Source organism: Nicotiana sylvestris, chromosome 10, assembly GCF_000393655.2.
Source record: "Nicotiana sylvestris chromosome 10, ASM39365v2, whole genome shotgun sequence".
In the NCBI taxonomy this organism is placed as follows: domain Eukaryota; kingdom Viridiplantae; phylum Streptophyta; class Magnoliopsida; order Solanales; family Solanaceae; genus Nicotiana; species Nicotiana sylvestris.
The window spans coordinates 12,701,183-12,728,599 of record NC_091066.1 but is presented as its reverse complement, the minus strand read 5'-3'; the positions used below and the strand labels follow the sequence as shown (position 1 = coordinate 12,728,599).

At 36.7% G+C, this 27,417-nt stretch overlaps 1 protein-coding gene across 1 annotated transcript; it reads right to left on the bottom strand.

Annotated features, from left to right (window-relative positions):
• Window positions 1-11,135: 11,135 nt before the first annotated feature.
• On the bottom strand, window positions 11,136-13,862 carry LOC104210277 (F-box protein PP2-B10-like). The gene is made up of 3 exons (XM_009759135.2): window positions 13,496-13,862; window positions 12,025-12,143; window positions 11,136-11,926 (listed from the first exon to the last, which is right to left on the bottom strand). The coding sequence occupies exons 1-3, from the start codon at window positions 13,754-13,756 to the stop codon at window positions 11,398-11,400; spliced, it is 909 nt and encodes a 302-aa protein (XP_009757437.1). The 5' UTR covers window positions 13,757-13,862; the 3' UTR covers window positions 11,136-11,397.
• Window positions 13,863-27,417: the final 13,555 nt, after the last annotated feature.

The following is a 27,417-nucleotide window of genomic DNA, read 5'->3' as shown; positions in this document are numbered from 1 at the left end:
TCTGCTCGGCAACCTCGTCGGTCGTACTTTCTGCACTTGTGGGATAGTTAGAAGAAGAAGGAATGGTAACAAGGTTACGAATTATACCATTCTTTGTCTTCTTTGACTGATCATCTACATCTCCAACTTCACTTTCTCGGAAGATTACATTTCTGCTTCTAATGATGTTCTTCTTTACGGGATCCCACAATCTATACCCGAACTCTTCATCTTCATATCCGATGAATATGCAGGAAACAAATTTATCATCCTGCATCGTCCTATACTCCTTTGGTACATGTGCAAAAGCTCTGCAACCGAACACTTTTAGATGTGAGTAGGATACTTCCTTGTTGGCCGAAACTGTCTCTGGGATGTCAAACTCCAATGGAACTGATGGACTCATGTTGAATAGGTAACATGTTGTCTGAACTGCTTCACCCCATAATGACTTACGCAGTTTAGCCATTCTGAGCATGCTTCCAACCTTCTCAACAATGGTGCGGTTCATCCTCTCGCCTACGCCATTGTGCTATGGGGGTTCCATGAATTGTCTTTTCATGTCTGATCCGACTTGAACAATACTCTTCAAATTCCCTTGAAGTGTACTCACCTCCATTGTCACTTAGGAGACGCTTTAGCTTTCGACCCATCTCTCTTTCCATCCGAGCATGAAACTTCAAGAAAACTTGAAACACCTGATCTTTGGTTTTCAGGATATAAACCCACAATTTACGCGAATCATCATCAATAAAGGTAACGAAATATTTGTTACCAACCATCGATTCAACTTCCATTGGACCATAAACATCAGAATATACTAAATCAAGCATATTTAATTTTCTTTCAGACGATGTTTGAAATGAGACTCTATGCTGCTTACCAAATAAACAGTAGTCACAAGATTTTATCGTTGTACCTTTGGCAAAAGAGATGAGTGATTTTCTGTCAAGAATCTGCAATCCCTTCTCGCTTATATGACCCATTCTTTTGTGCCACAAATGTGCAGAAATCTCATCTTGTGCTGTGTTTAATTCACCTTGGCATATTTCTGCATTTGTCCTGTACAACGTGCCACGAACAACACCCTTTGCAATCACCAATGATCCTTTCGTGAGTCTCCACTTTTGATTTGCAAAATAGTTCTCGTATCCATCTCGGTCTAAAGCAATTCCCCAGATCAAGTTCATCCGCAAATCAGGTACATGTCGCACGTCCTTTAGAACCAATGTACATCTGACATTTGTCTTGATACAAATGTCACCAATTCGCGCAATCTTTGAGTAACTTGTGTTACCCATTCTCACATTGCCGAAATCATCTGCTACATATCTTCAAAAAAAGATCTCTTACTGAAGTGGCATGGTAAGATGCGGTTGTATCAACCACTCATTCCGACTCTGGACCTGATAAATGCATGCATTCATCTTCCTCATTTATAAAGAGGACAACATTATCTTTGTTTTGCACCATAGCGGTTGTGTTGTCGTCGTTCTTCTGGCCATTGCTTTCACCTTTGCCCTTTCTTGGATTTGGGCAATGTCTTTTGAAGTGACCTGGTTGATCATAATTGTAGCAATTTCTGGCTCTTGATTTGGATCGGTTCTTAGACTTCCCACGAGCTCCGGATCTACCATAGTTGCTCGAACTCCTTTGATAACTCCTGCATCTACGTTCTATGATGAGAGTTTGTCCTTGATTTTCAGGCTTTTTTCTCATCTTCTCATTGAGTAGAAGAGCCGATGTGACATCTTTCAACTCAATGGTAGTCTTACCATGCAGGATGGTTGTTGCCAAATTATCGTATGAAGATGGCAACGAGTTCAATAGCAAGATGGCTTTATCTTCTTCCTCAATTCTCACTCCGAGGTGGCGAGCTATGTGATTAGTCCGTTAAATACATTTAAATGTGACAAAAAATTCATACTTTCACCTATGTGTAGGGCGTTTAACTGCTTCTTCATGTACAATTTATTTGTCAGCGTTTTGGACATGTATAGGTTTTCCAACCTTGTTCAAATGCCACAGGCGGTGTCTTCATCAATGATGATGTTTACCACATCATCTGATAAGTGCAACCTAATTGCACTAGCAGCCCTTATCCAAGTCAAGTCCAATCCTTAGCTTTCATGGTATCAGGCGTTTTGGCAACAACATCTAGTACATTGTGTAATCTTTGTTGGATGAGCAGATCCTTTATCCTTCTTTGCTATGTTGAGAAATCGCTATCTCCGTTGAATTTTGCTTACTCGTACTTTACTCCAGACATTTTTTTCACCGAGTATAATACTAATGATAGTGAATAGTACTTCTATTAACGAGCAGAACATGTGCTCTGATACCAGTTGTTGGGAATAAACACCCACAGAAATAATATTCACGGTAATAAAAGCGGAACAATAATGTAACACCGAGATACGGTAATTAACAAGAATAAAAGAGTGACAACAACGCCAAGATTTTTACGTGGAAAACCCTTTCGAATAAATGAAAAAACTACAACCCCGATAGGAGCAACTGATATCACTACAACAAGGAATTTTACACTTTGTAGGTCCGAGTAAACTTCAAAGACCACTACAACACTCAGAAGAAATAACCCCCTTTTGATATTCTCACCTCACTACAATATCGCTTACTCTCTATTTTTCTCACAGACTATTTCCTTATATCCTGTCTGTGAAACCTCACTCTTTCTTTCTCTTTGTTTGGTGTGTCGAAATGAGAGCCGAAGTTCTCCTTTTATAGCCGAAGCCTCACTCTCTGAAGCCTACTATATTTGACAATTTGCACACACTTTTCTTTCTTTTTCTTCAATGTTAACAATTCAACAATGTTGGCTGCCAAACCAAAGAAATTCTCAGCCAAATATTTTCCTTAGGCACATGCCTATTACTTTGGCTTTCAAATGAGATGGACCCCATCAGAAGATCCGGTGCACTATTCCTACTTGTCATTTTGGGTAATCTGGAGGAAAAGAAACAACAGACGCTTCGAAGTTTAAAAGAAAGACCGACACTATACCCAAGTTAAAATATAGGGGCTTGCATCAATTATCTATAGGTGACTTGAAGAATGTGTATAATATAGACATTTTGCTCGATTTCCTAGCGTCTATACATATTTCCCCCCAGCACTGCAACAACAACAACAATGTATTATCAAAGAGTGTGTACGCATATCTTACCCCTACCTCGTGGAGGTAGAGCGGCTATTTCCAATATCCCATAAGTATCAAAGAAAAAAAAGGCTTTCCTTACTTATCAAAGAAAAAATATAGCTGAATAGTGGCTCTTGATGTAATCCTATGACAAGCTACGTACAAGAGATACTTCCGAGTTTAGAGTAGTCTCTTCCAAATGCTCAAAAAGAGAATACTAGCCCCAATGGGATAGGCAGATGCTTTGACATGACTGGTGTCTACAAGAAAGACAGTACAAACACACATAAAGATGAAAAACGATTATACTTGAAGCATCTTGAATGAGAAAAAAAGGAAAGCAATTAGGAAAATTGCTGCTATGTGATCTCATAACAAGTTTAACCATAGTCATCTTATTATTTTCTGTATGCAAATTTTTTACTTGTACTTGCATGAATATTTTCTGTCACATGAATAAGATTTCTCTTTCACAATAGGGGTGGGGCTATTTCATCCAAAAAGTGGTCTTTAACCCGATTCCTACAAAATAAGGGAAAGGAGGAGTTATTAGATTTGAACTGGGGAAGGAGTCGGTTTAAACAAGGGATAATACATAATTACCCCATTGGGGTTGTTGCACAGTACCAGATGCACCCTTATACTTTGCGGGGTCCTATAACCTCCCTGTGCTTGTTAGAAGTGTAATAAGTGCAACCTTCTGAGTTGATGTGGCATATAGAGTGTAAATTCTTGAAGAGAGCCATAGGTAAAAAAGTTATTTTTATCAGCATTTCTTTAATTAAATATTAATTTTTCTAGTTTTTTTAATGATTTTTTTCTCTTCCTTTCTTTTTCTGTTCTTCTTTCTCTTTGGCGTGAAACCATGGCTGCCTTCAGCCTTCTCCTCTTTTCTCCCATTTTCTTCATCATTATTAATCCGCAAATATAATATAAACAAGATCTATTTTCTTTCCCGGTAAGGTTACTTTCTGCCGCAAAGTGCTTTATTCAGGTTTTGCGTTGGGGTGCCGTTGTTTTTAGAATCTAAATAGAGTTTCTTGCTATTGATAGTTTTGGTGTTTGTTAATATTCTTGATTTGTTTAATAGTTTGATGGTACTAACTTACTAGGATTTTCTGCGAATTCTTCAAAATTCACAATGCTAACAGAAATTCCGACGAACTTTTCGCCGGAAAAAATGGGGACCAAGTTCAAAGATTTGAAATTTGAAGCAATCACTTACTTGGAGATCTAAAATTTCACCAATTGCAGAGATGAAAAATCGACTGGTGGGAAAGGACTCATCGATTGTAATAGTAATTTTAATTGGCGGTGGTGAATTTGATTTCCGGTGGACATGGTTGGTGGTGACAGTGACTATGGCGGAGCCATTGTTGTGTCGGAGAAGAAGAAACCAAAAAATAAAAAGAAAAGAAAAAAGGTAAAATGAAATGAATAAATAATAAAGAAAAACAGTATAAAAAATATATTACGTGGCAAAGAGTGATTGGTGCGTGTTGTCCATGAATTTTCTTGAACTGGTACTAGCCACAAAAGGGGAACTTATTTCACTACAAGCAATGATGGGGTTTCATAGGATCCCGCAAAGTTTGAAGGTGCAACTGGTAAAGTTATACAACCTCAATGGGGTAATTATATATCATCCCTTTAAACAAAGAAAAGAGATTAAGTGTCCTGGGTTAAGTCCAGTCGGGGAGGGGTCAAAAGTAAACTTTTGGGGGGTGTATGGACCATTGGGGGAGGGATCAAAAGTAAACTTTTCCTGGATTGCGCTTCGGTGGAATCAGATGTTCCTTAAGTAAGGTTTCTGGAGGAAAGGACGATGTGTAGGAAGGTGTCTAAAGCAATTGATGAATTCTCAGAGTTCATCAATAAACATCTTCTTGTTGATCATGCTTTGACATGGGTAAGATTCACATGGGCCAGAGGGAAGGATTCTGCATCAAGATCTACACTAAATAGATTTTTACTATTCCCAGCAAATGTAAGTTGCACATGAGAGAATCTTCTCAAAGAGCAGTAGCTGAGGTTATAATTTTCGCTTACAAAAAAAAAAAAAAAAAAAAAACTTAGTAGGAGTATGGGGAGGGTGTTGAAGTTTGGCAAAATGCCAAAGTCCCACATTGGTTGGGAGTTAAGTTTGGGGGGATTTTTCCCATATAAAAGAAGGCCTAATGTTTAGGATTGAAACACACCTCTCATTTGCCTTCTCATCTGTTTAAGGCATTTGTATCTTCTCTCTTTAGTATTATTTCACTTGTATTTTTGGAGTGAAATAAAATATTGGTTGTGTCCGAGGAGTAGGCAAAATTAGCCGAACCTCGTAAATTCTGGTGTTCCCTTTATTATTGTTTTATTGTCTTATTTATTATTTGGTGGCTGTCATAATTTTTGGTATAGTAGTTGTGACTTATTCACACTATATACATTTGGCTTCCGCAACAATTGGTATCAGAGCCAAGGTACTGTCTAAGTATGCTCTGTGGTTGCAGCATAGTCTGATCTTCCACATCAGAAAAGATTTATCTTGGTAACTGAGTCAAGGTTCTGTCTGAGTATGCTCTGTAGTTGCAGCTTAGTCTGATCTTCTACATCAGAAAGGAAATAATCTTGATTTGTGTCGTCAGCTATTAAATAATATTTGTGTCAAATATGGGGGACAATAAACAAGAAGAATCTACATCAAGTGTCAACAATACGTCATCATTGGCATCTTCGCTTATGACAAGAATTGTGTCAAATGCGAAATTTGCGGTAGAAATTTTTGACGGGTCCGGACATTTTGGGATGTGGCAAGGCGAGGTTCTAGATGTCCTTTTTCAACAAGGGCTAGATCTGGCCATTGAAGAAAAGAAACCAGATGTTATTGGAGAAGAAGATTGGAGAATTATCAACCGTGTTGCTTGCGGTACCATTCGATCCTACCTTGCTAGAGAGCAGAAATATCCATACACAAAGGAAACTTCTGCAAGTAAATTATGGAAAGCACTAGAGGATAAATTTTTGAAGAAAAACAGTCAAAATAAATTGTACATGAAGAAGAGACTGTTTCACTTCACCTATGTTTCTGGTACCACGATGAATGAACATATCACCAGTTTCAATAAGTTGGTCACAGATTTGCAAAATATGGATACAACTTATGATGATGGTGACTTGGCCTTAATGTTGTTGGCGTCACTTCCTGATGAGTACGAGCACCTTGAAACTACTCTACTCCATGGAAATGACGAAATTTCTCTCAGAGAAGTTTGTTCAGCTTTGTACAGCTATGAACAAAGAAAGCGAGAAAAACAGAAGGGCGGAGAAGGAGAAGCACTGTTTGTGAGGGGTCGTCCTCAAAATCAAACGAGGACAAAGAAGGGAAGATCCAAGTCAAGATCCAGACCCAGTAAAGATGAATGTGCCTTTTGTCGAGAAAAAGGGCACTGGAAGAAAGACTGTCCGAAGTTGAAGAATAAGGCCAAACATAACAATGGAAAGGCTATTATGGATTCAAATGTAGCTGATTGTGATGATTCAGACTTCTCATTAGTTACAACAGAGTCATCAACATCATCAGACATATGGTTGATGGACTCGGCTTGTAGCTATCATATGTGTCCCAACAGGGACTGGTTCGTGGAATTTCAAGAAGGAGAATATGGAGTCATCCACACAGCGGATAACAACCCTCTTACCTCATATGGCATTGGTTCAATACGATTAAGGAACCATGATGGAATGATCAGAACATTGATAGATGTTCGATATGTACCGGATTTGAAGAAGAATCTCATCTCTGTGGGAGCCCTAGAATCAAAAGGGTTCAAAATCATTGCAGAAAATGGAGTGATGAGAGTATGCTCCGGTGCACTAGTGGTAATGAAGGCTAATCGGAAGAATAATAATATGTACCGCTATCGTGGCAGTACAGTTATTGGGACAGCGACAGTAACATCCAGTGACGACAAAGAGGCAGAAGCAACCAAGCTATGGCACATGCGCTTGGGACATGCTGGAGGAAAATCCTTGAAAACTCTATCAGATCAAGGATTGTTAAAAGGAGTAAAGGCTTGCAACTTGGAGTTTTGTGAGCATTGTGTTAAAGGGAAACAGACAAGGGTTAAATTTGGTACAACGATCCATAATACTAAAGGCATTTTGGATTATGTACACTCTGATGTTTGGGGTCCTTCCAAAACACCTTCATTGGGTGGGAAGCACTATTTTGTAACCTTTGTTGATGATTTTTCCCGAAGAGTATGGGTGTATACAATGAAGAGCAAAGATGAAGTGTTGAGAATTTTTCTCAAATGGAAGATGATGGTGGAGAATCAGACAGGCAGGAGAATCAAGTGTATTCGCACAGACAATGGAGGTGAATACAAAAATGATCATTTCAATAAGGTCTGTGAAAATGATGGCATCATCCGACACTTCACTGTTAGACATACACCACAACAGAATGGAGTGGCAGAACGTATGAACCGGACCTTGCTGGAGAAGGTACGGTGTATGTTGTCCAATGCTGGCTTGGGCAAAGAATTTTGGGCTGAGGCAATTACATATGCATGCCACCTCATTAATCGTCTACCATCTGCTGCTATTGATGGCAAAACACCATTTGAAAAATGGTACGGAAAACCTGCTGTAGATTATAACTCTTTGCACGTGTTTGGCTCAACTGCATATTATCATGTGACGGAGTCAAAATTGGATCCAAGGGCAAAGAAGGCTATTTTTATGGGAATTACTTCTGGAGTCAAAGGATATCGCTTATGGTGTCCTATGACAAAGAAAGTAATGTTCAGCAGAGATGTTACCTTTGATGAATTTGCTATGGTAAATAAGGTAACAGAAGATACCAAACAAAATGAAGGTGCTTCTAAGCAGGTGGAGTTTGAGGGAAAATTTATTTTTCCTACACAAGAAGCAGAGGAGGAAACAAATGAAGATTACCCTCTGGAAGGAGAGCCAGTAGAGGAGATTCCAACTCAGGAATCTCAACAACAACTTGAATCAATAGCAACCAGCAGGCCAAAAAGAACAATAACGAAACCTGTTCGTCTCATAGAGACGGTTGCTTGTGCAACCTCAATTGTAGCTGATGATGTTCCTACTACTTATAAAGACGCTGTCCAAAGTTCAGAAGAAGATAAGTGGAGGATTGCCATGAATGATGAAATACAGTCCCTTCATCAGAATCATACATGGAGATTGGCCAATCTCCCGAAGGGAAAGAAAGCAATTGGGTGCAAATGGGTATTTGCAAAGAAGGAAGGATTTCCTAACCAAGTAGATGTTCGCTACAAAGCAAGATTGGTGGCCAAAGGATATGCTCAAAAGGAGGGAATTGATTACAATGAAGTGTTTTCTCCAGTTGTAAAACATTCCTCCATTAGAATTATGTTGGCTTTGGTAGCACAATTGGATTTGGAACTAGTTCAGATGGATGTAAAAACTGCGTTTTTACATGGAAACTTGGAGGAGGAAATCTACATGACTCAGCCAGAAGGATTCAAAGTTGCTGGAAAAGAAAATATGGTGTGCAAACTTGAAAAATCGTTGTACGGATTGAAACAATCTTCTAGACAATGGTACAAGCGATTTGACGAGTTTATGTTGCGGCAAGGGTACAAGAGAAGCAAATACGATCATTGTGTGTATTTGCACAAGCTTAAAGATGGTTCCTTTGTATATCTTCTCCTATATGTTGATGATATGTTGATAGCTTCCAAGAATTTGGAAGAAATTGATAAGTTGAAGATTCAACTGAAGAAGGAGTTCGAGATGAAGGATTTGGGTGAGGCAAAGAAAATTCTTGGCATGGAGATAATTAGAGATAGACGTTCAAAGAAACTCTGTTTATCTCAAAAGGAATATTTGAAGAGAGTACTTCAACGTTTTGGCATAGATGACAAGACTAAGCCAGTTAGTACTCCACTTGCTTCCCATTTTAAGCTAAGTACTACTATGTCGCCAATGGATGAAGCTGAACGAGAGTATATGTCAAAGGTACCATACGCAAATGTTGTTGGTAGCTTGATGTATGCAATGGTTTGCACAAGGCCTGACATTTCACAAGCTGTTGGAGTTATTAGCAGATATATGCACAATCCAGGGAAGGAGCATTGGCAAGCTGTGAAGTGGATTCTACGGTATATTCATAATACTGTAGATGTCGGGTTAGTTTTTGAGCAGGAAGACAATCAGTCTGTAGTTGGATATTGTGACTCAGATTTTGCGGGTGATATGGACAAACGAAGATCAACTACTGGTTATGTGTTTACTTTTGCAAAGGCACCAGTTAGTTGGAAGTCTACTTTGCAGTCAACAGTTGCTTTGTCTACAACAGAGGCAGAATACATGGCTATTACAGATGCTGTGAAAGAGGCAATTTGGCTTCAAGGATTGCTAAAGGAGCTTGGTGTTGAACAAAAAGGTATCACAATTTTTTGTGATAGTCAAAGTGCTATTCAATTAGCGAAGAACCAAGTTTATCATGCAAGGACGAAGCACATTGATGTTCGGTATCATTTCGTACGCGAAATCATAGAAGAAGGTGGAGTCACGGTGAAGAAAATTCATACTACAGAGAATCCTGCTGATATGCTGACAAAGGTGGTGACTGCGGTCAAGTTTCAACATTGTTTGGATTTGATCAACATTGTTGAACACTGAAGATTGAAGATGAAGACACAACCAAAATTTGTTATTGAGAGAGAATTGAAAATGTGGAATTTTGCCAAGGTGGAGATTTGTTGAAGTTTGGCAAAATGCCAAAGTCCCACATTGGTTGGGAGTTAAGTTTGGGGGGGATTTTTCCCCTATAAAAGAAGGCCTAATGTTTAGGATTGAAACACACCTCTCATTTGCCTTCTCATCTGTTTAAGGCATTTGTATCTTCTCTCTTTAGTATTATTTCACTTGTATTTTTGGAGTGAAATAAAATATTGGTTGTGTCCGAGGAGTAGGCAAAATTAGCCGAACCTCGTAAATTCTGGTGTTCCCTTTATTATTGTTTTATTGTCTTATTTATTATTTGGTGGCTGTCATAATTTTTGGTATAGTAGTTGTGACTTATTCACACTATATACATTTGGCTTCCGCAACAGAGGGTACTGTGTACGCAGTGCAGGACTGATCAGTTGCTTACATAGTGGAAAGATATTCTAATCTTTGACTTTTTCATTTTTCTTGTTCTTTTTCTCTTCATTCAGAAACCTAAATTCAGAGCTGAAATTTTCTGTAACAATTGCAAAATATCAGAAAATTGCCCCAAATGATTTAGCCGTCTAATCCTGCTAAGCTGAAACTTGGCTCTGGTGCTGCAAAATATATGCAGCTTTGCATTATCAGAGACCAACTCTTATGGATATTAAGAGAACTCTTCTTTTTTTTCATTCTGGTCGAAACTCCATTCCTTGACCAATGCCACTACCTTCTCCTCTATGCCTATACCCTATAAATCGCGCTTCAACTTCTCCATCCTCTCCTGTCTCATTGAAGAAGTTCCGCTCCATCCATCAATCTCTTCGTATGGGGTGGCTTCTCACTAGGTCCTTCTTTGACTGAAACACTCACAACACTAGCTTGTTTCTTTGCTTCATTTATATATAGTCTCACAATTAACAAACCTAACATATGCATTAGCAGTATCAAGGTTATAAAACCCATCTCCAAATTTGAACACTAGATAAGCAACATATTTGGTTCTTTTCGACAGTACTTGAGTTTCAATCTTGCCTCGGATATCATTTTGAGAAAAACATTTCTGAGAAAAGCACTTCTTAAAATAAGCTGATGTTAGAAGCTTGGCCAAATAGGCTATTAAGAAAAGCAATTGAAGAATATAAACACAGGTATACTCTTACTCATTATGAAAACTTTTTTCCTCTATAATAGCAGTCTACTCGTTCTTCACAACTGTCTTCCTCTACCTCTTTCAAATTGTTCTATTTGCTTAGGCCAACATTGGAAGAAAAGAGTTGATTGAAACAGAATGCAGAAATTGATAATCCAAATAGATGGCATATTTCATTTATAATCATCACAATCAAATAAGGTTTGTATATGCATCAACTCACTCTGCTATTATTGAAACAACTAGGCATGGATAAGCTCGACGAGAAGGGCACATATAAAGATATGATTATTATTCCTCCTCCTCCTCCTCCTCTGCTTCTTCCTCTTCTCTGCTTCTGCTGGGGAATTATTCGGCGGGTTATATCAACATAACATAAGAAAAGAAGATATTTCGAATTTTTTGTTGATCAGGCACCCGGATTTGAACTGGGGAAAAAAGGATTTGTAGTCCTCTGCCCTACCACTCGGCCATGTCGCCAAAATGCTACATCATCATCTTCTTCTTCTTCTTCCTCTTCTTCGTCTTCTTCCTCTTCCGGACGAAACTCCATTCCTTGAACAACGAGGCCAGATTTTCCACCGAGATGTCTAATCTCCATTAATCGAGCTTCAACATCTCCATCTTCTCCTATATGATTGAAAAAGGTTCCCACTTCAATTTCCATCCAACCATCAATTCTTCTCTTTGGTCGCTTCTTACCCGGTTCTTCTCGTCTTGAAAGGCTCGTAATACTAGCTCGTTCCTCAGCTTCATGTTTAGTCTCACAGCCAACAAGTCTAACATATGCATTAACAGTTTCAAGGCCATAAAATCTGTTTGCCAATTTGAATACTAGATAAGCAGCATATTTGTTTTTTTTCGACAATATTCGAGTTTCAATTTTGCCTCGGATATCAAGCCAAGAAACCCATATGAGTTTAGCCACTTCTGAGAATCTACAAAAAAATTTACCTTGCTCAGGATTTTATATATCTAATAAAATTTAATTTCTTTCTTAATTTTAGTCATGTAAGGAACCGAGAAAATATAAAACCTGGAGTCTGGGTGAGGTAACCATTCCCAATACTGTGGTGTATCACCCCATGTAATAGCAAGTTCCCTTGCTGCCACCATAAAACATTTTTTCCCAGTCTTCTTATCCAGTGAAAAACTCTATTTGACATATCAAATCGACACTTAACAATATCACATAGAAATCACCAAGTTCATCGATTAACAATCCGGCAAAATCTGAGACCAATTATACATTTTAATCAATTGCATAGTACTGGCTGTACTAAATTGGAGTTGTTTCCGATAACTGAGTAATTTTCAAGGGTCAACTAAAACACGAGTTTGAAACTAGGTAGATTAATGGGCTCGCTCCTCTACCTTTCTCCATTTATAAACCAAGTTTTTTTTTTCCTGAAATTAGCACGGGCTAGCCAGTTTTCGGACTGATAATTAAAAAAATTCCAGCAAAATATGCTGGATTATGGAGCTCATGTGTATAAACTTCCAGCATATTATGTTGGAACTCCAGTACATTATGAAAATCCAGCACTTATACGTAAAAAATTCGAACTACAATTTTTCCGAATTTTAAGGTTTTTTTGTTCATATTTTATTTTTACATTAAAAATACCTAAATTTTGATTACTTTTGAAATTGTGGCTATTTTTCAAGGGATCTTTACATAAATAGCCGTTCATATTCATTGCTTACTTTTTCTAGCCATATACATAGATTATATATTGTTTATACACAAATACACATATAATACATAATTATGCATATATTATACCTCCACAGACTATTTTTAATTTAAGCGATTAGATGGGCTGTTATTTGGGTTAATTCTTCATTTTTCGTAAAAATAGCACGGGCTAGCCAATTTTCGGACTGGTCATTCAAAAATAGTCAGCGTTTGCAAAATCATTGAAAAATAGTCACTATTTTGTTGCAACACGGAAAGTCCAGCATAATATACTGGAGATTGATGCACATGTGTATGAATTTTCAGCATATTATGTTGGAACTCTAACACGCGGAAAGTTTTAGTATATTATGCTGGACCGGTATACTTATGCTGGAACTCCAATATAACATATTGGAGTTTTAGTATATTATATTGGAGTATTTTTCCAGATTTTAAACAGTGTTTTCGTTCAGATTTATCTTTACATGAAAAGTGGCTAAATTTCAGTTACTTTTGAAACTGTGACTATTTTTAAATGATCACTTGTAAATTTGACTATTTTTTAATTTCTCCTTCATTTTTCAATTACCAATTGTAAATCGACTATTTCTGATTTTGTTTCCCAGATTTTGTGTTTGACAATTTCGAGCCCAATAACACATCACTTGTCACGCTCTTACGACTGAACCAAAGGCTAAATCAGATTTCAATTACTCAGCTATTCAAAACACATTCTTTTCATGAAAAACAGAGCAAGCAAAACACAAAAAGACGAAGAAAAAAAAGAAAAAGACCCAAAGGTTAGATAGAAACGAAGAAATCCTACCAGTTTGCCGCCATCAATGAGAATTGGGGAGTCACAAAGACTAAAATAAAGCTCTTTTTTGGAAGGAGAAACCAAGAGTGAGTCTGATTTAGAGATAATATGTTGATAATCAGAGGGCAAAAATTTCTCCCAAACGACGTCGGATTCAGCAGCAGACTTGAATCCTCGTGAGATAGCTGAGGAAGTAGCAGCATCTTTGGGAGAAGTGAAGGACAGAATTTCCGATATGCAACCTTCTGGCAATAAACTAAAATAATCCATTCGCAAAACTTAATTGATTAAAGTTGCTAAATTTGAATTGTCTATCTATAGAAAAAAAAAATGCAAGCTTAGGAAATAAGCTTCTTTGATGGATAACTAAGTGAAAGTCTTCCTCAGAAACTTCTACTTAACAACCTAAGAAAGTGACACTGTAGCTCCCGTTTGGCCATCAATTTTGGGTTTACTTTTTTAAAAAAAATTGGAGAACATTATTTATGAGATATGATCATGTTTTGAAAAAAGAATTCAAAAATTTCCAACTTTCCATAAACGTTTAACGCAATTTTTGAGTAAAAATATCTCTTCAAAACTTAAGTTTTCTTCAAATAAATACATATCCAACACACAACTTCAATTTTCAAAAATTATTTTTCAACACAGCTTCAAAAACTCGTTTTTTAAGTTTCAATCAAACCTATATTCAAACGCTTGCACATTAGTATCAAATACTCCCTCCGTTTTATTATGTGAACCCATTTGACGGGCGCGGGTTTAAGAAAAAAAAGATGACTTTTAAATTTGTGGTGTAAAATGAGGCACATATATATTTTGTGTGGCTATAAATCATTACACAAAAATAAATTGATTTCAAACAGAGAAAGAGGTCATTCTTTTTGGCACGGACTATAAAGGAAATATGTTCACATAAATTAAAATAGAGGAAGTATTTAAATAAATAAAAATTAAAACTCAATAATAGTCATACTCCCTCCTTCCCATTTATGCATACCATGTACTTTGACTGGATATGAAATTTAAGAAAGAAAGAATTTTGAAACTTGTAATTTAAAATAAACCATAAATATGTAAAACTATAAATTGTTATGAAAATAATTATATTGTGGATGTTCATTTAATACTCCGCTATAGATAATCTTCCTGAAGAAGATTATCCAGTTAGTACTCCATTGAAGTTTATTTACAAGCAGCCGATGCAGGCAGGTTGCAAGCAACTGAATGAAATGATTTACAACAGCTTCTTATTAAATAGACAGGTTGCAAGCAGCTCATGCAGACAGCTGACAAGTAGCTGAAGAAAAGCCTCGCAGCTGCTTCTTTTCTTCTATAAATAGAGGAGTTTTCAGTTCATTATGTACATCAGTTTGAAAGTTGAATAATATATCAACCTCTCTCTCTACTTCTCCTCGGTTTCTTTACTTTAAAGTCTTTATTTTATAACACGTTATCAGCACGAGACTCTATCATCTCCAACAAATACTTTGAAATATCAAAGGTATGAACTTTCTTTTTGTAAATAATGTCAAATCTTTCTAAACGTGAATTTGTAGTATTGGATATATCGGGCAAAAGCTACGTGTCTTGGGTGTTTGATGCTGAAATTCATCTTGATATGATGGGTCTAGCAGACACCATCAAAGATAAGTTATGCGTTTTACTTGCTATGTATGCTACTGCCATTAAAATAAAATTAAAAAGGTACTTAGGAACCTAGTAAGTGAGCCATAATTATTGGACAAGATTCTGGAGCATTTTATGAATTTTAAAACACTATAATTTGTATATCTTTATGTTTCATTTTTCACTTATTCATTTTCGAATTAAGATTTTAATTTTACTCCAGAAGAGTAATATTGCATAGGAAACTATAAAGTGGATGACATTGTTAGATCCACTTATACTCCAGCAGAGTTTGCAAGAAATATACAACCACCAGAAGTGGTCATGTTTCGTATATCTCATTGTAACTAAATTTTTGTTAACCACCAGAAGTGGTATATACCTATGGCCACCAGAAGTGATAATTTAGGCTTTCTATGGTTACAATTGAAGATAAGCTAGAGAAATATTCTCTATAGTACATGCATACCTCGGTTTGCTCCTGAAGTAGCATTATCGTAAAAGAGCTTCTAAGACATCACACAATTTGTGTGATTAATGCGCGTTCAGATAATTATGTTCCGTTCCCTGAAGGATGAGAACTTTTGATAAACATTAATCCATTTCCTGAAGTGGATGTGACAATATTAATAAAGCTCGTAAATATGAGCGCGCTATTAATGTAAATATATTACGATTCACCTCCAGAAAAGGTAATATGATTGAGGGAATATATACTCAATATTTTGTATTTTAAGTTTGCTCATGAAGAAGTAAAACAATTGAATTTTTCTCCTGAAGCAAGAAAATATTTTGAAAGTGTGTCTTTCTGTGCTTAAACAAAATTATAAGCTATTCAAAGTTATTTTTGAAGTACATTTTCATTCCCTAGAGTGAATGAAGAAATAGCACAACTCACCTCATGAAGAGGTAGAATAACAAAGGATATAAATATTATTTTTGTGGTATAAAGATCATTGTCGCACGTGCCTGTTATACGTAAAACATCTTGGATAATTTTATTAAGTATCATTCTAAGGCAAAAGCATTCTTGTAGAATGTTTTCTGCTACAACCACATTAATATATTATGGTTAGTTATCGAGTTCCCCGAAGGAAATAACAACTCGTATATCTATCCCTGAAGGATGTAATGACTATGTGACTACCGCTTTGATATAAAATATTCAGATATTAATGACGTTTCTCCCTGGAGGAGACATTTTTCACAAAATTGGTGAACTGTCTGAGCAATATTTGGCAGTACAAAATATCAAAAGCTCCTGAAGAGCTAATTATTTGTCGAGAAGACATATGACACTAGTAGTGTCCGATAAATATTAGATTGCGGATAATGAATGAAGGCTTTTGAAGAGCTTATATACAAATATGTCATTCATATTATATGATAAGTCAAAATATATGTTGTAGTAAATTTGAAGTTTACTAATACAAATGACAATCATACTGAGACTACAAATGATAGAAAGATTGAAAATCTTCATGTTTTCACAATCATAGGGGGTAAATATGTATGTGAGAAGTTACCCGCCTTATTCTTCAATTTGTACTATATCATGTATCACAGCAAACCAGAAGTTTACTAATGCTAAAGCAGCTATAGTAAATCAGAAATTTACTTATACAAAAGTAGCCACAGTAAACCAGAAGTCTACTAATGCAAAAGTTTATGCCATAGTAAACCAGAAGTTTACTAAGAGATAACACATGTCATGATAAACTTGAAGTTTTCATTTGTCATTTTTAAATGAGCTATTTGAGAATTCAGATAAGCATATACTGAAGAACTAGAAGATTCTTCAAGAATTCTCATGTGTTACTTATTCTCATAATAAATTGATTCTACCAACTAAAGTTGGGATTAAGACCCCTGGTTCTGAAATATATAAAAGGTGAATATAGGCCCATCACCTGTCATGTGAACCACTTATAGATGCATATATAAGATGGTTACATGTATGTTTATTATCAACCTGCAGTTTGGCATTTGAAATTGCTTTTCTCAATTAAGAGCATAACTTTCAGATTATGAAATCAAGACAGTTCATCTTGATAATGCGGGTTTATATCCAAGCTGGTTTAGCAATGAATATCTCCTACTAATGACTAAACTATTGCTTATGAGAACAAAGCTTCATGTGTCGGTCTAAGATATTCTAAATTGCATACAACAACACTTGTATGCATCAGATCAACAATATATGATAAGTCCTCCTCTCACAATTGGTTTAGGATCAGAAACTAAATATTTTTACTATCTTTTGATGCGTGGTATGTGATTAATTTCTCTACCACAATGCACAAAGATATGTTTCCCAAAGAAGATTGGGAATATATGTTAGTTTTCTAGCATTTGGGGGATGTAATAAACAGCTGAAAAATATGCTATATGAATCGAATTATTATCAATATGATCCTCACTTAGAAGATAATTCAAGTAAAATGCCAGAAGCATTTGCTGATCCAAAATTAAATATCATATTTCAGCTACAAATACTCCTATTAAAATTAAAGTCCCTGAAGGATAGAGTTTACTGTACGCATGAAGCGTGGTAGACCAATCGGTTCCAAAGGTAACAATCCTTGAAAAACGATAAGGAGCCAATGATCATAATGAGGAGGAAATGAGCTTTAGAAGAGGTCACGACATAACATTTCATGAAACTCCAGAAGAAGTTTAGGTACCTGAATATAAAGAAAGTGATGAGATCGCAACAAGTTATGTTGCTTGCGAACCGATACAAAATGATCGTCGACGATATATTTGATACAATATAGTGCATAATACTGTGAAATATTGTGAGGATCAGACCAGTAGTCCAGACACCTGAAGATATCATGCCATTTAAATGCGAGTCATAACCTATATGACTCATTTGATCAAATCTCTATAAAGATCCCTAAATGATTTAAAATGCCTGAAGCATATTCAAAATCTCTGGAAATGTACTCAATCAGATTACAAAGATCTTTGTACGGTTTAAAGAAATCTGGGCATAGGTATTATCACCTCAGTGAATATTTGCTGAAAGAAAGTTACATAAGTGATGTTATTTGTCCATGTATTTTTATAAAGAAAACGACATCAGAATTTACTATACTTGCTGTTTATGTTGATTACATAAATCTTGTTGGAACTCCAGAAGAGCTCCAAAAGGTAATTGCATATCTTAAGAAAGAATTTGAGATGAAAGATCTTGAGAAGATAAAACTTTGTCTTGGTCTGCAAATTGAGTATTTAGCAGGTGAGCTCTTTATCCATCAATTTGCCTATATATCAAGGGTCTTAAAATGCTTTTACATAGACAAAGCACACCCATTGAGTACACCAATGGTTGTTCGATCACATGAAATGGATAAGGATTTGTTCCGACCTCCAGAAGAGGATGAGGAACTCCTTGGTCCCGAAGTACCCTATCTCAGTGCAATTGGTGCACTAATGTATCTTGTTAATGCTACAAGGCCTGACATAGCATTTTCTGTTAATTTACTAGCAAGATATAGTTCTTCTCCTACACGAATTAAGGATCCGTTCTTACCTCCAGAAGAGAATGATGAACTCCTTGGTCCAGATATACCCAAGTCTCTGCACTGTACTCTTTTCCCTTGCTCGGGTTTTTTCCCACTAGGTTTCCTGGTAAGGTTTTTAACGAGGTAGCTTGCAATGTATATTATTAGTGTACTCTATTGGAAATAAGTTTCCTGAAGAAGCTTATCATTTCGGTAGTCCGTTATGGATAAATATTACCCCGGCAGAAGATTATCTATATCTGGTACAGTAGCAGCTTACAAGTAGCTTACACAGCAGCTTGCAGTAGTAGCTTACACAGCAGCTTGCAGTAGTAGCTTACACATCAGCTTAATTTCATTCGAGAAAAATATGGTTTGGAATGTGATAAAAGATCCACAATTTTCTACAAAGGCAATGCTGTATGCATAGCCCAATTGAAGGGAGGATTTATAAAAGGAGATAGAACGAAGCACATTTTACCAAAATTATTCTACACACATGATTTTAAGAAAAATGATGACATTGATGTGCAGCAAATTCGTTCAACTGACAATCCGACATTTTTGTTCACTAAATCTTTGCCAACTTCAACTTGTGAGAAGATGGTATACAAGATTGCAATGTGGAGACTCAAATATTTGAAATAAGGTCTTCATCAGGGGGAGTGAATACGCGTTGTACTCTTTTTTCCTTACTAAGGTTTTTCCCATGGGGTTTTTCTTGTAAGGTTTTTAAAGAGGCAGCTAGAAATGCGTATTACTAAATATGTGTACTCTTTTTACCTTCACTGGGATTTTTCCCACTGGGTTTTTCCTAGTAAGATTTTAACGAGGCACAATATCTTTTAATAAACATCCAAGGGGTAGTGTTATGAAAATAATTATATTGTGGATGTTCATTTAATACTCCGCTATAGATAATCTTCCTGAAGAAGATTATCCATTTAGTACTCCATTGAAGTTTATCTACAAGCAGCTGATGCAGGCAGGTTGCAAGCAACTGAATGAAATGATTAGCAGCAGCTTCTTATTAAACAGGCAGGTTGCAAGCAGCTCATGCAGATAGCTGACAAGCAGCTGAAGAAAAGCCTCGCAACTGCTTCTTTTCTTCTATAAATAGAGGAGTTTTCAGTTCATTAGGTACATCAGTTTGAAAGTTGAATAATATATCAACCTCTCTCTACTTCTCATCGGTTTCTTTACTTTAAAGTCTTTATTTTATAACATAAATCACCTTATCAAGGATAACGTAATGTACTGTAAAATTTAGGGGAAGAAAATAATTTCTTCACTAGTTAAAGTTGGAGCTCCACAATTATAATTCTGTCCTGCTCCATTTTGTTTTCGGCAACAGTTAATTAAAATTGTTCATGTAAATAGCCGAATATCAACATTTTTACCATCTACAGTAACATTGAGCTGAAAAACACCATGTGTCGATGAGCGATGATGTCAAGCTTCGTGCTCAGTCAAATTATACCATATATATATGTCAGTACACTCATTTCCAGTAGCCACCATCGAAAAAAGCAAATACCTTTCTATACTAGGTGGCCTCAATGACTACACCTAGTCAGGGGCATATGCACCTTATATCATGTGGTGTCACGTGACACCATTTGGTCAAAAAATTTCACTAGATATTTATTAAAAAAATAAAAAATATTGTGGGATACATATAGAAAATGCTGCTGCTTGTCATTATAGTTTTGATCTATTTGACCATTTCTTCAAATTATGTTACCGCTTATGTAAAATCATGCGTACGCCACTACACCTAGTATCCAAAGATATTTGATCCATGAACAAATTGGCCCTCACGAATGTTGAGGGAGGAAAGAGTTGATTGAAATAAAGTTTAGAATTTGATGCCAGGTGCTACATTTCATTTATAATCACAATAATAATCAAATGAGATTCGTGCATGCATCTTTTACATGAAAATTTTCAATCAATACGAATGAAACCAAAACTAGGCAACGCCATAGTAAGAGGATTCTTCTTTCTTCATTCTGGTCGAAACTCTATTCCTTGAACGGTGAGGCCACCTTTTACATGACCCTTAATTTCCATCAATCGCGCTTCAACATGATAGGTTTTAAGGTTAAGTTTCAATGATGATAATATTATCTTCTGTTGCATTTTCAAGGTAAACAAAAAAAAAGGAAAGAAGGAGATAATTATCAAGAGTGCTATTGGATTCAAAATGAAGAAAGAAGGAAGAATTAGTTATTACATTAATAATCATTAAGAGGCAGCTCGACCCAAGGAGTGAGCGGAGATTCAGTTACAAATTATTAATGGCCAATCAAGATGCAGTTTGACTTAATCAAGGGAAGTCAGATTACCAAATCTTGATCATTCCAGTTTCGAAGAATTCGCTCACTAAATCTCTCTTTGAAATCAGCCGTGACATGGAAAGTCACACTCGAATCTGGGCCAGTCAAAGAGCAAAATTCAAAGAGGCATCTCTTGGGTCAAAACCCTTAATCAAAGATCTTATGCCTCCCATTTCCAATAAGGAATTAACGGCTCTTTTCTCTGGTATAAAATGAAGTTCTCTCAAGAAGAAGACCATGCAACTACAAAAAGAGTATTCCAAATCTGTCTACTTCTTAGTTCAAACACTGATCCTAAGTTATTAGTGTCTCAAAAGATAGAGAGATCTAGAGTATAAAAGGAAGTTGTGTCACTTGACTAGAACTCAATTGCTGATTCTATAAGCTGATGGTATACACAAAAATACCATCATTTGTGTAAATTTATTCAAAGATCTTAAGGGAACCCTTGTGACTTAAGGGAACTGGATGTAAGTACCACAATGGTACCGAACCAGTATAAATCGTGTGTGTCTTACTATTGCACTTTACATCTTTTACTTCTTCTATCTCATGGATTAGTCAACTAATAGCTATATCAGTCGACCAAATTTTAATTAGGCAATAATTCACCCCCTCTTGTACTTTCAATTGGTATCAAAGCAAGACTCACAATCTATGCTTTACCACCAGTGAGAAAAAGATCAATGGGATCCAACACTATTGCCGGTGCTCTTTTTCAAAAAGGAACCTCTAAGGTTCGACCTCCTTACTTCAATGGTCAACATTTTTCATATTGGAAGGTTCGCATGGAAACATACACCATGTCATACGATATCAAAGTATGGCGTGTGATAAAAAAGAAAAATCTTCCAATTCCTCTAACAAAAAATGCAGATGGTGAAATCATCACAACAACCGATCCTCTTGATTTGGACGATTACACTGATGAACAAGTTGTTGTCATCACTATAAATACAAAAGCGAAAAATCTACTGTACAACGCTATTAGTGGAGAAGAATATGAAAAAATATCCAGCTGTGAAACTGAAAAAGAAATGTGGGATAAACTAGAAGTCACTTATAAAGGAACCAACAAAGTAAAGGAGACTAGAATAAATCTCCTGCTTAGGGAATATGAACTATTTTAAATAAAGGATGGAGAATTGGTTGAAGAAATATTTTTCAGATTTAGCAAAATCCTTGGAGACCTCAAATAAATTGGAAGACCCATTAAAAGTGGTGAACAGGTTAGAAAGATCGCGTTTGAGAAAACTCATCTTGATAGACAAATTCAAGAGAAAAAGAAAACCGTTGCTTTCAAGGCAACCTTGGCTGAACCTGAAAATGAAGATGAAGTAGAATGAGGAGAACAAGATGAAAATATTACAATGCTCTCGCAAGTTGTGACTAACATGATGAGAAGGAACAAAAACTACAGAAGAGGTAAGTCTAATTTCAGGAAAGAAAGGGCAAGCAATGAAACAGATAAAAATGATGGAAGGTATTACGAATGTGGAAAACTCGGACATGTCCAAGCTGACTGTCCTGAGTTAAAAAGGAAACTTAGCAGGAACGTGCAAAAGAAGAAAACTTTTGGAGCATGGAGCGATGAGGAGGAATCTGATCATGAGGAAATTGCAAATATATGTTTTATGGCTCTTAGTGAAAATGAAGAACCGGATAAACTTGCACTAATAACTGACAACAATGAAGAAGAAGATGATCCAAGAAGACACTATTCATCATTGGATGAAGGAACTAGTCAGGTACGTACTCCTTTATGTGCATATTATTATGAACTTCAAGAATTTGTTGATATTGCTCTTGCAGACATTGAAAGAGTAGTAAATGAACTCAGAAAAGTCAAAAGAGAAAAGGAAAGAGAAAAGAAGGATTGGGCCCAGAAACTAGAAATATGTGAAGTTGAACATGATATACTTCAAGAAGAAGTAAACGAACTCAGGCTTCAATTGAATGGTCTACAAAAATCTTCAAGTTCTAGTTTAGTTCAAAATATTCCCATTAGAAATAAAATAGCATGCTCCTTTTGTGGTAAAAATGGGCATAACACTAACAATTGCAGGAACAGAATTAAAGCTGAGAATAATTCTAGAAACTTCAACAGCTCACCTTGCACCTACTATGGCAAAAGTGGTCATGCCTCAAATCATTGCAGGTTCAAAAACAACATGAGATGGATTTGGAGACCAAAAACCTCAAATCAAAATAGATCTAACCAGCCAGGACCCAAGCAGGCTTGGGTACCTAAAAATAAGTAATCTTGTTTTGCAGGAACACCGTAAGAAGAATCGAAAAGGAAAATGGTATCTCGACAACGCATGTTCCAGACATATGACGGGTGACAAACTTGTTCAAATCAGTCACCAAACTAGATAGAGGAACAGTTACATTTGGTGATAAATCCAAAGGAAATGTTATTAGTGTTGGAAAGGATCTATTAAGCTCTATGTGTGACGTGGATGAAGTTTACTTAGTGGATGAACTTGGGTACAATTTTCTCAACATCAGTCAACTATGTGACAATGATTATGAGGTTCGTTTTAAGAAACATGGCTGGCTCATAGAAGACGAATCAGGTAATATCATCCTCTCTGGCAATAGGGACATAAATGTCTATACTATCAAAAACCTTGAAAACTTTGGGGATCAAATTTGTCTTTCTTCTATAATTGAAGATCCATGGGTTTGACATAGAAAACTTGGGCACGCAAGCATGCACACCATTCAAAAACTTTCAAAACATGATCTTGTCATTGGTCTTCCAAAACTAGATTTTTCAAAAGATCATATATGTGATGCATGTCAATTAGGAAAGCAAACTCGATCCTCTTTCAAAGTTAAAAACATTGTTTCTACTTCTAAACCTCTTCAACTACTGCACATGGATTTATTTGTCCCCACTAGAACTGCTAGTATTGGAGGTAAGAAATATATTTTTGTTATTTTAGATGATTTTTCTAGATTTACATGGGTTATATTTCTTAGTCATAAAGATGATGCACTAAAGAATTTTGAAGTCTTTTGTAAGAAGGTTCAACGTGAGAAAGGTTATTACATATCTCCAATCAGAAGTGATCATAGAGGAGAGTTTGAAAGCAGAGCATTTGAAACTTTCTATAATGATCAAGGAATCTCTCATAATTTCTCTAAACCTAGATCTCCTCAGCAAAATGGTGTATGTCACGACCCCGGTTCGCCCTCCGTAAACCATCGTGACGGCACCTAGTCTCTACGACTAGGTAAGCCTAAACTTGCGGAAGTAAAACAATTTAAAAACAGAAATAAGGCAATAACAATGTTAAATGTGCCACTCGGCATACACCATATTTATATAGATATCAAAACCAATATCTAAATCCAAAACCCGGAAACCCACGAATCACAAGATAAGAAAAAGAAATACTACATAGCTCTAACTCCGGAATTTTGTCTAATAAGAATAGAAGTAAAGAAGGGCTAAATACTAAAAGTATGAATAGAAAGGGACTTCTCGGTCTGCGGACGTGGAAGATGTACCTCGAAGTCTCTAAGTAGTCGCCTCTTTCAAGGATGGTAGGCCTGAGTAGCGGTACCTGGATCTGTACATGAAAAACATGCGCAGAAGAGGCATGAGTACACCACAGCGGTACTCAGTAAGTTCCATGCCTAACCTCGGTTGGGTAGTGACGAGGAAGGTCAAGGCCCTACTGAGCTTAAATAAATATAAAGATGACATGATAAGATAAGCAATACAATTGAGAATCTACAGTAAGAATCTATACAGGATAATAAGAGTACAATAACGGAAAACAGAGATGAAGGCAAACCACAAGGAAGTACCACTCATAACAAGGATGATAACCGGTGATCTCTTGGTATCCTCAATATATGCTAGGGATCTCTTGGTATCCCGAGGATCTCTTGGTATCCTCAATTATATGCTAGGGATCTCTTGGTATCCCAAGGATCTCTTGGTATCCTCAATATATTCTAGGGATCTCTTGGTATCCCGAGGATCTCTTGGTATCCTCAATATATGCTAGGGATCTCTTGGTATCCCAAGGATATCTCGGTATCCTCAATATATGCTAGGGATCTCTTGGTATCCCGAGGAACTCTTGGTATCCTCAATATATGCTAGGGATCTCTTGGTATCCTCAATATGCGTGCCAGGGATCTCTTGGTATCCCGAGGATCAATATACATGCCAGGGATCTCTTGGTATCCCGAGGATCTCTTGGTATCCTCAATATATGCTAGGGATCTCTCGGTATCCTCAATACACATGCCAGAGATCTCTTGGTATCCCGCACCTCAGTTCAAATCATAAATACATACATGGGATCTCCCGGGATGTCTGTAACAACCCGACCGGTCGTTTTGAGCTCTAGCATGTCGTTCAGTAGTTGGAAGTCATGAACAACTTCATTTCAGGTATATTGACTTGTACGTATGGTCAGAGTTGAATTTCAGGAAATTCGGAGTCAAATTGGAAAGAAACTTTTCATTGCGGCAACCTTAAGTTGAAGAAAATGGCTAAGATTGGAATTTTGAGTAAACGACCTCGGAATGGGGATCTGAAAGTTCCAGCATGTTCATATGATGATTTCGGACTTGGGCGTATGTCCGAATTTAGTTTTGGATAACCCGTGAGCATTTCGGCGTATATTATGGAAGTTAGTATTTTAGAAGAATTTCATAAATTTGGGTTGGAAGGCATTTCAGAGTTATAGATGTCCGTTTGGGATTCCGAGTCTGGGAATAGATCCGTATGATGATTCTGGAGTTGAGAGCACGATCGTAAGTGAATTTGGATGTCTGGAGGTCATTATGAAGTCATTTGGCTAAATATAGAAATTTGAAGGTTTTTGAGAAAATTCGACCGGAAGTGGAAATTTTGATATCGGGGTCGGAATACGATTCTGAAAGTTGGTGCAAGTCCGTAATGTCGAATGTGACTTGTGTACAAAATTTGAAGTCATTCGGACTAGTTTTGGTAAGGTTTGAGACATTTAGTCTCTTTTAAGGAAGCTTAAGTTGGAAAAATCAACCGAATATTGACTTATGTGTTAGAGGGCTCGAAATGCAAATTTTATGGTTCGGATTGCTTCGTTAGGTGATTTGGGACTTAGGAGTGTGTCCGAAATATTTTTGTGATGACCAGTGTAGAATTAAGCTTGAATTGGCAAAGTTAGTATTTTGGCGAATTCCAGTTGATAGGTGAGATTTTGATCCGAGGGTCGGAATGAAATTCCGAGAATTTCTGTAGCTTCGTTATGTTATTTTGGATTTGTGTGCAAAATTTGAAGTCAATCGGACGTGATTTGATAGGTTTCGGCATCGGAAATAGAAGTTGGAAATTCTAAAGTTCATAAAACTTGGATTGGAGGTTGATTCATGATTTTAGCGTTGTTTGATGTGATTTGAGGCCTCGAGCAAGTCCGTAATGTATTTTGGGACTGGTTGGTATTATTGGTCGGGGTCCCGGGGGCCTCGGGTGTGTTTCGGATGCCCAACGGGTCATTTTTAGAAGATTTTTGCCGTTTTGAGCATAAATGTAATGATCTAAAGGTTCATTTTTAATTTTAGAGATCCAAATTTGATTTCGAGACTTCCAGAATTTAAATCATGAATTATAGGACTGATCTGAAAATTTTAGTTTAATTTCATCAAGTCGCAATTGGGTTTTTGACGTGAAATGTGAGTTAATTGTTTAACGAGCGAAATGGGTATTGAACTGGGCAAACGAGCTCCGAATTGAGTTTCGATTGAAGAGTTGTGTTCGTATTATTATTTGTGACTCATAGGAACAAGAATCGTCTAATTCCAAGTTCGTATGATGGAGTTAGAGCCATTTTAGTGAAAAATGGCTGTATGCTGCAAATTTCTTAAAAGCTGTTGTATTTTCTGCAGCAGTGAACAGTACCCGGGCGTGAACAGTAACCGCGTGGGTGAACAGTGACCTCACGCGCATGAACAGTGCCCCGCGTGAACAATACCGAAAATTTCTGGATAGATTTAATGTCCAGCAGTCCGAGTTTGGTCATTGTTTTTGACTTCCAAGCTCGGATTTTGGGCGATTTTTAGCAAGAAATTTTGGGAAATCTTGAGGTAAGTCACTTGTGATTATTTCTACTCCATAATATTGAATTATCATCGAATAATCCGACTAGCTTACATGTTTTGAGGAGTAAATTGAAGATTTAGGCCTATGGATTTGAAAATAAGATTTGAGGATTTGAGGGGTCATTTGAACTCCGATTTTGGTAAATTTTATATGTACGGACTCGTGGCAAGACGAGGAATACGGTGATATGACTTTTGTAATTTTTTAAGAAGTGGGCCCGGGGCTCGGGTTTTGCGAATTTCGTGAATTTCGATATTTTTCGAGTCTTTCGATTGGGTTATATTCCCTTAGCCTATTGTAATGTATTCGTTGTGGTTTTGACCAGATTCGATGCGCGAAGAGGTA

Coding starts and splice junctions, on each gene's coding strand:
- LOC104210277 (XM_009759135.2), bottom strand. CDS start 13,756: ATGGATTATTTTAGTTTATTGCCAGAAGGTTGCATATCGGAAATTCTG. Junction 12,144..13,495: donor TCATTGATGGCGGCAAACTG/GTAGGATTTCTT, acceptor TATGTCAAATAG/AGTTTTTCACTGGATAAGAA. Junction 11,927..12,024: donor TTACCTCACCCAGACTCCAG/GTTTTATATTTT, acceptor ATTTTTTTGTAG/ATTCTCAGAAGTGGCTAAAC.